The 11,951-nt window shown below is 39.0% G+C and overlaps 2 protein-coding genes across 11 annotated transcripts in view; one reads left to right on the top strand and one right to left on the bottom strand.

Moving 5' to 3' along the window:
- Nucleotides 1-202: 202 nt before the first annotated feature.
- On the bottom strand, nucleotides 203-7,389 carry ubxn2a (UBX domain protein 2A). Of its 10 annotated transcripts, none has more exons than XM_066676059.1 (7): nucleotides 7,256-7,389; nucleotides 6,355-6,417; nucleotides 5,852-5,972; nucleotides 5,598-5,707; nucleotides 5,010-5,147; nucleotides 3,035-3,196; nucleotides 203-2,707 (listed from the first exon to the last, which is right to left on the bottom strand). In XM_066676059.1, exons 2-7 carry the CDS (start codon nucleotides 6,396-6,398, stop codon nucleotides 2,524-2,526), a joined length of 759 nt encoding a protein of 252 aa, XP_066532156.1. In that variant the 5' UTR covers nucleotides 6,399-6,417; nucleotides 7,256-7,389; the 3' UTR covers nucleotides 203-2,523. The 10 variants fall into 10 exon arrangements, with proteins under 10 accessions (XP_066532156.1, XP_066532158.1, XP_066532157.1 ...); XM_066676061.1 differs by having other exon boundaries at nucleotides 7,288-7,373; XM_066676060.1 differs by having other exon boundaries at nucleotides 7,284-7,372.
- Nucleotides 7,390-8,607: 1,218 nt separating this feature from the next.
- The window catches only part of atad2b (ATPase family AAA domain containing 2B), a 91,572-nt gene continuing 88,228 nt past the window's right edge, over nucleotides 8,608-11,951 (top strand). Inside the window, exons 1-2 of the mRNA XM_066676058.1 lie at nucleotides 8,608-8,792; nucleotides 10,986-11,140. Coding sequence (XP_066532155.1) covers nucleotides 8,685-8,792; nucleotides 10,986-11,140 — 263 coding nt within the window. The 5' untranslated portion in view covers nucleotides 8,608-8,684. The remainder of the gene's footprint in view (nucleotides 8,793-10,985; nucleotides 11,141-11,951) is intronic.

Here is an 11,951-nt window from a genome sequence, read left to right as displayed (position 1 = left end):
CTATTATACGTTAGCGTTTCTGGAGTAATTACACTAAATGCAATTATTTCCATGTCTAGACATGTTGGGACATGTTGTAAAATGCAATAAAATCAAGAATAATACTTGTTAATTCTCTGGAATCTTTATTTACAAAATACAAATAAGTGTGTTTTAATATTTCAGCTTAAAACTTTTCATTTTGTAAAAACACTTCTGTGCAAAATTGTGACCAATGTAAGCCTTTCAGAGTCCACCATACATTACATTGCAAAAGATTTAGCAAATCCAGACAAATCTCAATCTCAAAATCTCATGTGATAAAAATATCCAAATCTCAGGAGCACTTACGAGAACTGTTAACACGGTCTGCGGCTACATCAAGGAATTCAACCAATCTGTTACAAAAGGAGCAAAACATATATCAATTCTATGCAGAAACACTGCAGAGGTCTTTGGGCCTGATCTGACCTCACATAGCCCCAGAGAAAGTGAAAATGTGTCATGATGAGTCTGGGTTTCAGTTTATTTACAGAAACAAGATGATTCAGACTGACATACTGCCATCAAGATGACACCTTTCCAGGGAACACTATAGTTATCTAAGCAAGACAATGCCAGGCCGCATGCTGTATACACTACAAGAGCATGGCTTCACAGACAGTGTGATGGCTTGACTGGACTTCCTGCAGTACAGGTTTGTCTTTTACTGAAAATGAATAGTGCACAATAAAGATTAGACTGCTATTTAGATAAAGTCATGTATCAAGAATGAATGGACAAAAATAACACATGAAATACTTCAACAATTTGTTTCCTCATTTCCCAAATAACTAAAAAGTGTAATTCATCATGAGATAATATAAAGGAGAACTGATCGAGCAGGTTAACCTATCAAGGGATTTTTTTCTTCCTTGGTGACAAATTCCAGGATGACAATGCCAAAATTGCCAAGACCCTTGACATGGTTGATTCCCATAAGACTTTGGCTTTGAAAAAAACAGTACAAATCATTTCAGACACAACCATTAGCGAAAAGTATCACTACATAAACACGACACCTCCAGCTTTCATATCACAGTATAACTCAAAACTGGTCACCTTTTGTATGAAACGAAAATGGAATATTAAGGCACAAGGTATCAACTAGTATCAAAACACTAAAGTATGTAAATGTTATAAATGTCAGTAGTGTTAAATATTGATTTACTTTTGACTCCAAACCAGAGACTAGCTCACTGAACATTACCAGTGCAAACAGCACTGACGACACAAAATATTTGTGAAGAGAAGCAGAACTTCAATCCAGAACAATACCTGTCCTACAGCTGCTAAAGACAAATCCCACATAACACTAGAATTCCTTTAAAATTCCAAGCATTGTGGTATCAATTCAAGGAAACCAGTTATTGCAACGTCTATGCTTGGGCCAGGAAATTTGCCATATGCTCTGCATTAGGTGAGTGGGTCTACAGATAATGCTAAACCATGCACGAAAATGAATACAAGCTTGAAATTCTAGTTTCAAACATAACCCTGACATTTGAAAAGCACAATTCAATATATGCACTGAAGATACACTCTTATTAGCCTGTTCAAAGGGAGGTGATTGGTCATTGGGATTAAAGCATGGATTTTCGACAGGTCTGAGAGTTACATCAGTATTACCCAGCCACTGAAAACTACATATGTTCAGACAGAGTGAATCTATTCCAGTCTTCCCTCTTTAAATATTGAAGATGGGTAATGGGTCATTATACTGTGCATTCAGAAGGAAATGTTCCAAGGCTAGCAAGGTATAAGATCTGCAGCAAAAACTCCAGCCTCATTTAAAATGTAAATTATAAGAAATACATACACTTGTTTAATAGATTTATTGCAAGCTGAGTCCTTGTACAGAACTTCTCGCTTAGGCATAGTGCATATACATGTCTGCCAATCATAAATAAATACTGCCTTAATGCTCACAACATACCAGCAAACATTTTTACACAAAAAAATAGTCTCACTGCTGAGGTAAGGCAAAATGCAATCAAGCCTGTGCCCAATACAGAGAAGTGCAGTCTGCATCTATTTTTACCACTCAGTCAGTAGATATTTATTGAACGCTGATATTAAAGACGTGGCTTGTGCATACTGCATTGCATCAGGGAGGCCAAGGCATCCAGCAAGGGAAGAATAGAGTGACAGTCATAAATAAGAGCTGCACCAAATGTTCAAGCTGTATGCAGCAGCATTTACATGTAACTAAAAGGCCAGTGAGTCCAGATTATTGCCATCCATTTTACACATGAAAATGTAGTGTAGGAGTAGTGGGATTTATTCCATCGATGTCCTTCTTCCTTTCATCAGCATGATATTTTCACACTGGAGCGATGAATGGAGGAGTCTGAAATCGTAATGACTTTATTAAGCAGCTTTTAACTTTCTAATACTGGGGGTTGTTGTGCTGTAAAGAATGTTCATGAACAGTCTGTCTATGCTTTAAGATTACTATAGCAGATGACCAGCTGATCTGGGCATTACTTTTGCTGTTAGATTGAGTCAGGAGTGACCAAAGGGTGCTTGTGTGTTGAGTGGCCTCTGGACAATGACAGCATTTGTCAAGTCAGCCTCCTCCAGGCTCAGACCCCCTTCTGTCAGCTCCCGAAAAGGCAGCGACGTGGTTAAGATGAACGGTGAGCTTGTCCCCTGGGCCTTCTCTACAAAGTCCTGGACATCGCTGATCCTGGAATGTCACAAGATAGACGTAGTTTATGGTTTAAGGTTTTCTTTAGTCCACAAACAACCATGATAAAGCCAACAGCCAGAAAATCCTTACATGCCATGATGCTACATGTTAAACCTTCTCTAAGCTGATTTGATTTAGAGCAAGGATGAAGCTTAGGTTTTTTTTTTTTACCCCCTCCATTTTAAATTGAGAGCTTATATTACATAAATGCTGAACTGAAGTTATATAAAAGCTCTTAGGTGTAGAATTTCAGGGCTGCACCATTACAACCTGCAGTATTTGATTCTGGTAACACTCTTCTCAGCTTGTACAGAATACACTCACCGGTGAGAGAGGTTAAACCTCTGGACGAGCCGCCGGCCGTCTGCCAGCCAGATCTGAAGGGATGTGATTGGCAGGCTTTCGTCCAGCTGCACTGGAGGGACTGCAGAGCTAGAGCAGTCCTCGTGTATTGACCGAGACCTGGCCACTACTCGTGGCGCCACGCTGAGAAAGAATCAATGCAATATGAATAATTCCAGCAGGCAATGCATGCTTTACAGTGTTTGTGCTTCAACATTTGCTGCCTTTCAGTTTTATAGATATCATTTTTCAACCCAATGCCTGATAAGCATGCAAGACTTTTCACTTAAACCTTCAAATATGAAATTATGTCATAAAAGTACATATTAGTTTCATAGAACTTGCTGAATTCATCATAGTAGCTTTTAAATAATAAGCAGTAGGTTTGTTATAACATAACCTTATTACCTTGTTTGTATATTCACTGTCCATTCTCCCAGCTCCACTGACCAGACAGTAGCACTTTGTAGTGTTACAATTACAGACAGAAGTCCATCTGTTACTCCGTATACATTGTTCGACCCCTTTCACCCTGTTCTTCAACGGCCAGGACGCCCACAGGACCACCACAGTCCACTGATACAGATTTGGGTGGTGGATCATTCTTAGCGCTGCAAGGACACTGACATGATGGTCGTGTGTTTGCGTGTGTTATGCTGACGTGACTGGGTCAGACACAGCAGTGCTGCCCAAGTTTTTAAAGCCCTCAGCGTCCTGTGTCCACTGATGAAGGACTAGAGGATGATCAGCACAAACTGTGCAGCAGTGTGTGAGCTACTATCTCTAACTTCACACCTACAAGCTGGACCAATGAGGCAGGCGTGTCTAACAGAGAGGACAGTGAGTGGACACAATGTTTAAAAACTCAAGCAGCACTGCTGTGTCTAATCCACTCGTATAAGCACAAGACACATTAACATCAGTGTCACTGCAGTGCTTAGCATGATCCACCACCCTAATCATACCCGCTCTGTTGTGGTCCTTTGGGAGCCCTGACCATTGAAGAACAAGGTGAAATGAAGAAAATAAAATATACAGAGCAAAAAATGGATTATAGTTTGTCATTAAAAAATATAGTGCATGAGTTGGTCATAATGTTATGGTTGATCTGTGTATTTTACTCTTAAACCCTTAATTTAACACACAAGCAAATCATGGCAAATACTTCCATAATAGAATCTCCAAAGAGTTAAGAGGCCATCTAGAGGACTACTACAGCACTGACGCTGAAACTGATCAAACATTCACTTAAACACAGCATTAACCAGTGTTTCCCTCAGGCAGAATATACTTGAGTGTCCCCCCAAAGTATACTTCTGGCCACCCAAGTGCATTTTACAAAAATTATAGAATATCCAATTTTAACAAGTAACAACACATTATGACAGATGTGAATGATTTTTTTTTCTTTTTCCTTGTAGCCATTTCCATGACATCCTTCAATTTTACTTCACATTAAGCCTGGGAGGTTCTTGAAAAAAAACTTAAAACTAGTGCTGTATTTGATAACATACATCCAGACATCCATGTAATCCCCCATTCCCCTGCGTTGCTAGCACCAAGTTTGTTCAGCCCTTCGAGAAATTTCACGTTTCAAAAAATGTAATCAAATTCAATGGTAACAAATGGACAGTAGCTATAATAAAAGGCAGTAATTAATATTTCTAAATATAATGAAAGAAAGATGCAAGAGTCCCATTCCACCACAGATCTGCCAGGACTAAAGCTTGGCATTGTTTTTAACTGTCCTTTAGTAAACTGTGTTTCTATGCAGGGTTATAATTGTGGTTGAAAGTTTGCAGCAAGAAACAGTGGCCTCCAAAACTTGGAATACTTGAACCATAGCTAACTTTTCTTACATTTACTCTGTAGTAAAAAGAAAAAAATACACACTTTGGAGTTTAATGTCACATACTTTCTTCAATCAAAAATGGATTGAAAAAAAAAACCCTTTTACCTTCCTAGTCTATAACCTTTGCCAGTAAAGGGAAGAAATGTCTTCTTCCTTGGTACGTAAATTTCATCCTTCATGTCCTCCACATTGACCTCCAGCTCCTCATCTTCTGCTCTGCTCTCCAGCTCCAATGGCAGTTCCCTACAAACAGATGTGCCGAATGAGTACACTGGAGATAAGTCTTGGAAATAATCTAACCAGTGAGATATCCATGCAATCATTTCTAAACCAAGGTGACCTTTGCATGTTTGGCATGACCCATTCACCATTTGAAGTCAGTTGTATAAAACCTGATAAATAGATTCATATATGTGTAAATGGTTTAAATATGTGTAAATGTAAGAGATGTTAGACGTGTCCAGAATCATGACTAGAGATACAGCATTCAGGGTCATTTTTGAATCATTTAAAAAGACTACAACTCTGTATATAGAATACAACTCTAGTCATCATTCTGGACAAATCTAACGTCTCATAAATTCACACATTTTGTAAACTCTAAAGTTGGTCAGGCTTAATGAGGATGAAGTTTAACAACCATAATTATCCATATCTGCTGTCATTTACATAACTTTGTATTATCAGCCATACCCTCTTTTAATGGCTTCAAGGAACTCCTGGTTCTCCTCTAAAGTGTAGCTGCGCAACTCCTCATCGTTCACAGTGAAGCCATCCTTCCACAGTCTTACAACAATCTCCACCTGCATTATGAAACGCAGTTAAGCAAAGCGATTCTGAGGCAATAACCAAAGTAGTTGTTCTTTCAAAATATACTTCTGCAGATACATTCAAAAGCAATATCCAAATGACATTAGATTTTGTTTTCAGTCGGTAAGACACTTAACCTTTTTGCCACCCGTAGAGACACTCCCAATCTTCTCCACCTCGTCCAGAAGATCCTCCACAGAGAAACTGGGCCTCATGGGGGTCTCTTCCTCCTCATCAACATCCTGGGCACCATCACACCTAAGAGCTCATTACATTTTAAGGGTATTGATGGTGAGACCGTAAAATAATAAAGGTTTCTCAGAGTTATATACGTCCAAAAATATATACACACTTGCTTGTTTAATTGTCAAGGGTATTAATAAATAGTTTGTCCCCTTTGCTCATCTGCGAAGGCTTTTATAGTTGTTTTAATAGGGCAATTACACAAGCTCTGTGCACAACTGAACAAATATGTAAGCATTGATTGCTGAATCCACTAAATAGACTGGTCACTTTTGGACATATTATGTGCATTTCTGTAAATTTCAAGATCCTTCACAAGAAACAACGGCCATTGTGGGGATATGAGCCTCAAACTTAAAAAGCTAAAATTGTAAGCATATAGTGATATTAGACTCACCATGGGCCATCGTTGCCTCTTTCCCTCAAATCAATATCTTTCATCACGTCTTCTCCTTCCCATCTTAAAATGCCATAAGATTTACAAGAGAAAACATAAAAAAAAATATTGTAATTATGAAAATGAAGAGGATTTTTCTCACCAATACGTTTTTTCAGGCTTGGCATTGTGGTTAACTTCAGGACTTATAAATTTTAAAGGATAGCATATATTAAAAATGTGCTGATTGCATCTTTAAAATTAGTATTTTAAAGACTGATCATTGCAGTAGCTGTGCTGCTTTTAAAATCAGTTTTATAGACTGTGAACTGAGATACCGACTGGGATAACCGAGAAAGGTGACACAGCCTGTTGTAAAATAAGTTTGTAGAAAGCCTTGAGAAAACAACATTTTAAATGACATGTAGGCTTCTATGGAGTAGTAGCCCACAGTCTGATATCCTGTACCTTTAAAAGGCCAGCCTGCCTCTGCCTTTCATCCATAGACTTGATGATAATAAAGCAATGCTAATTTAAGTTGATCTACAAATAATGCAGTGTAATAATAACAGCAACAAAATCACAGTACACGTAGAGCCAGTGGCCAAAGTTCATTGGATCGTTTTAGCCTGAAAAAAAAAATAATATCAAGGTCAGTGTACTCAGGTTAAAATGCACACGGCAATAAGCCAGGCATCGACCACGTCCCGACTTTAAAATTTGTATCTAGCCAAAATGCACAAATTTATGTCAAAACCCCTCTGACACTGATCACGGTGCAGTAAAATTATATAAGCGCAGAGACAGAGAGAGAAAGGCGCGGGGACCACGCAAGCGCAGCAACGCGTAGCTCACATTAACGCAGTCCACAACCGACTCTCAAAAGGCAAAGCACATGGTTAAAACAGCAGTGGTTTGTTACCAGTTTGAAATTCCATTCATATTCATACAGACGTGTCTTGGCTCTTCTAAGTTTCTGTCGCCAGCTCCTTCACCGATCCTCCCACTACGGCCACACAGCCATTCCCCTGACGTCACCGCTGGCTGCTGCCGTGCGTTGACGTCACGCGCGCGTTCATATCTGCAAGAATGTTTTTCAGGCGCTTAATTTCTTTAATACCTCTGTACACTTCTGAACGCTGTAAAATAACACCCTGTTTTTTCCATGTTGTTATTGTGGCCTATAACATTTATATTGTTCGTGAAATCATTTTAAAATTACCATGTATATTTTTCTATTTTGTTTGTCTTTTATGACACCTTTTTATTTGCCAGATATTTTTTGTATTTTAATTCCATCTTAACTTACCGTTTTCCTGAAAGGGTAATTTAATAAACTCCAGTATATCTCAATGTCCTACATGGGCCCACAGTGTGATGTTTTATTTTATTGATTTTGTACTCTGAGGTAGGCGGCTCAGCTTATGTTTATCCCACTCTGTTCCCATCATGGACTGTGCAGGACATATATCTAATAGATAGATGGGGCCAGACTTTAACCCATATAAAGAATTAATGGTACCCAGCTGGGCTGCCCAGTCGAGCCTTATGTGCATGTGTTGGCTGGAGAAGAACCTGTGCCTCAGGTTTTCATGCAGCTATATCTAAAACCTGGTCAGCTTTAAGTGTTTAAGTGTGTTTGTAAGAGACTAAGTATGGATTTTTTTTGCTAATATATATATATATAATATGAAAACTGTGCCAAGGATGCATGTGCTTTTTGTATGCATTGTTATTATGTATGTGTTTTCTGTAGAGGAGAACACACCAAACTCCACACAGACAGTCACCCAGAGCGGGACTTGAACCCACTACCTCCAGGTCCCTGGACACTAGGTATTATTTTTACTTTACAATTATAGCGTCAGAATTATTGTGATGCTCCACTGTCCTGTAACAGGGAGAACAGAGCCTCTGTCTGTGCTACTATGCACTTCAGAAACTGCACTGTGTAAACTTGAGGATAAGAAACCTCCCCCTATGATTTCAGGACAATACAGCAAAAGTGAATTAAACTCTGCAACTGTAGGGCAGCCCAGGAGCAAAAATACTTAAAATTTGAAAAAGGGCATTTCATTTTTAGGGAGTTTTTAAACCAAAAATTATAGAAGGGTGCTTTTGTTAATATAGCCGATGGATTTGTGAAATAATGTGATGTTTTTGATGTGGATTACAAAATAGAGTAAAGGAATCGTCCTGGTGAGGGACAGTTTCTCACTCGGACAGTAGAGGGAGAAAGAGAGAGTGAGACAAAAAGAAAGAGAGAGAGTAATGGCGCCTCGGCACTGTAGCTGAGACAGTCAGGAGGGAAGTGACAGAGCTGAGGAGAGCCGAGACGCTGTAGAGAAGCCATGGTGAACACGAGAAAGAGCTCGCAGGAAAAGCCGAGCCGTCCGTTCATCTCGGGCCGGACGCGCTCGTCTCTGAGGAACAACCCCAAGTTGGAGGAGCAGATCCATGTAAGAGAGAGCGGCTCTTCTCCTTCTCCTCAGCAGCCGGCTCCGCTCTGCCGCTAGTTTTCCTATGGCCTGGGGACCGCTGTTCCCTCACTGAGTGCCAGTCAGCCGCCTCTTTGTTCACGAATACCGACAATGACAGTCTCCGGCGGACGAACGTTCCCGTTACACGAGAATGACACGATAGGTTTTATCAGTGCTGCTCGTTTTTCTCTCACCACAGCACGACTACAATAGCTAGCCGAGCTAGCTCCAGTACTTCACCGCTCTCAGTGCCCCAAGTTCTCTTTGTGTTGCTGTTGTTCTTGAGGCTGAAGTTCGTTTCGTATTGTCTAGGTCCTTGGTCAAATTTTACGCTCCACCTTAAACGGTGTGACTATTAACACATAGCCAAGCTCCGTTTAAGGTGGAACGGAAAATTCGCATAATAAGGCAACTTCAGCTTCATTTGTTGTGACCGGCTAGAGAGAGAGAGAGCGGGTGAGAGACACCACAGTTACATCAACGTTAGCTAGCCGTTTGTTAGCGAGTTGAGGTTTGTCATCTGTTCAGGGGACTGACAGCACACACACACACAGGAAAACAAAGAACAGTTTTTCGGGGTGCCGTTAACTTTGTTGTTCCTTTGTTCTCCCCTAAGCACCATAGCCGAATTAGCTCCAATAAATACGATAAAGGGACCGTCTAGCAGCAAAGACAAAACCCCCTTTGGTTCCATGCAGTGTTTTTTATTTAGAGCCGAAGTGAACTCTGTAAACTTGAGTGTAATCGGTGTTGTTGTTAGAGTCGTTGGGGCTGTGTTGGTCAAGTTAATTGGGCTTTGGTTGTTTCCAAGAACGTTGTTCTTTCGAATATAACATTTCGCTTTTCAAAATGATTTACAACAGTGTTGAAAAGCTTTCGTTTTTGTAGAAGGAATAAACTTTCTCTCAAACACACGGTTGTTTGCTAAACGGTAGCAAGTTAGCCTCACCTCACGCAGGTGACTCCATAGCTGAAATATATTTTCCTCAGATTTTGTTGAATAGGAAATGAAAACAAACGAGCCAAACGTATGCGCAAATATTTTTCAGTATTTGCCGACTTTCAAAATTTCCATATATTTAGACTAATAATGGTATGAACCAGTTTCTAATGTAGAGACCAGAGAGAGAAAAAACATTCAAGCACTTTAGTTTGTTTGTGTTTAAACATAATGCATATGTATCATACAATGTTTGACATTGCACTTAAACAGAAAATATGTCAAGAAAGACACAAATACGCGCACAACTCAATAAGGGAAACGTATTTCAGTTTATTTATCTAATTGATGGTCTGATGAGCATCTTTTTCTCCAAAAGCCACTCGATTTCTGATATAAAATATGATGGTATATATTTTAGATTAAGCTCTTTGTGCATTTTTTCAAGCATGGGGATTAGGGAGAGAGATGATTACACTGCAGTTAATTGCTTGTTGTTTTCTGTGTAACTTGTTACTGCTCTTCAAGTCGTGTCATGTCATGTAACCTTTTCTCAATACTGACTTCTTTCTTATTTTCCTTATAGTCAGGGAAATCTTATAGCACCTGTCATTAAACTTTCTTGAACTCTCAAATTTATTAATTTATTTTTTAATATCTCCTGATTTATGATCTTGGCTAGGGCCAAGCTTGTCAAGCTCATACCAAATGTATTTAATAATATTTCATTATGTCAGAGAATGCAGTTCCTCTACTCTCCACAACTCTTATGAGCTTTATACACAATATTGAGCATGATGATCTTAAACTGGTGCAGTTGCTCCAGAGAATCCTGTTTCATTTTATTCAGTCAGTACCTGCGCAATTGAAAGTTTGTGTTCATAATGAATGCACCTCAAATACCAGAATAAAAAAATGTGTTTTGTAAGAGAATAGAGGAAAAAGAAATAAAATTCACAGGTACTTGAACTTGCTAAGGAGTGTGGTTGATTAAGCTGTTGATTGACAAGTCTGCCTGTTTTGCCATATTTCTAATAATGTCATTGTTTAATGGAAGGCAAGGCCAATTTTTACCAAATTCAAACTATTGTCATTATGTCTGGTTGTCATTAATATAAGCTGTAAGTTTGCTTGAGATAAAGGTATGTTTTTCTCCAACTTGCAGCTTCTGAACATTGTTTGCTCTAACATATATTTTGTTTTTGTGTTTGTTCATGATTTTCTTCCAAAAGGACCCCATTAGTGATGTGAGTTTGAGTAGTGCACGCTTGTCCCCACCAGCTAAGCGAACCCGCAGACAGATACACCATAGTTCCAATGAAACTTCCCCCAGTCCCCAGAGCAAAGGGCAGAGAGTCACATGGAACATCACCAAACACTGCACCAGGTGAGCTTATACCATTTTGCTACCAAAGTTTGTTCAGTTGTGCTAGCAAGCTAACATAGGTCTTAGCATTGGGAAGCTAAGACCCGTGATGTTTAATTGTTTAGTTACAATTAGTATAGTCATTGAATTTAACAAGAGTATCTACAATAATAACTATTGTACCAACAAAGACTCAATTTGTATGTTTGTGTGAACAGCAAAAATCTTTTGAATCTCATTGAATCTGACTTTTTCCAATTTTGTCCTTTTGCATATGTGGTATTGATATCCAGTCCACATCCAAACTGTGTTAATGCCACTCTTTCTAAACAGCCAGATCAGAATTCATGTGACATTTATGTCAGTCTGGCCTTTGAAAATGATCTGTGGACTAAAGCATTTTAATTTCAGTTTGAGGTGTTTAGGAAATGGAAACAGCCTGGTCAAGCATTTTCGTTTTCAAAAAAATATTGGGGGGGAAAAAATCCCTGCAAAACTTTTTAATCCAGGTTCAAAAGCAAAGTACATGGTTGTAATTAAAACCACATTTTCAGTGTTTGTAGATGAGTTAAAAAAATGACCGTGTCAGTTCAGTATGCTATATATTGAAAAAATGAGAGTAAAAACAGATATTTCCTTGTGATTAGAGCTTGAAGCATCATCCTTTTGCACTTGCGGGACAGTTTAGGAGCATGATCTGTTCAGACTTATGTCAGATATAGGTCACGTTATATAGACATTAACAGCAGAACAAAAAAAAAAAAAATCAGGTTTGGGCCACTTTACCTGCTGTGTGAACATAGCTTTAGTCACTCCAATGCAGCGTTTACAT

The sequence above is a fragment of the Hoplias malabaricus genome, chromosome 7 (genome assembly GCF_029633855.1).
Source record: "Hoplias malabaricus isolate fHopMal1 chromosome 7, fHopMal1.hap1, whole genome shotgun sequence".
Taxonomy (NCBI): Eukaryota; Metazoa; Chordata; class Actinopteri; order Characiformes; family Erythrinidae; genus Hoplias; species Hoplias malabaricus.
This window is presented reverse-complemented; position numbering and strand designations above follow the sequence as displayed.

What these genes read in the sequence shown, in the direction of transcription:
- ubxn2a (XM_066676059.1), bottom strand. Translation starts at nt 6,398, where the DNA reads ATGAAAGATATTGATTTGAGGGAAAGAGGCAACGATGGCCCATG. An exon ending in AAAGGTTATAGACTAGGAAG is followed by an intron (nt 3,197 to 5,009) that starts GTAAAAGGGTTT and finishes ATTCTTTCTCAG; the next exon opens with CGTGGCGCCACGAGTAGTGG. An exon ending in AGGTTTAACCTCTCTCACCG is followed by an intron (nt 2,708 to 3,034) that starts GTGAGTGTATTC and finishes GTGACATTCCAG; the next exon opens with GATCAGCGATGTCCAGGACT.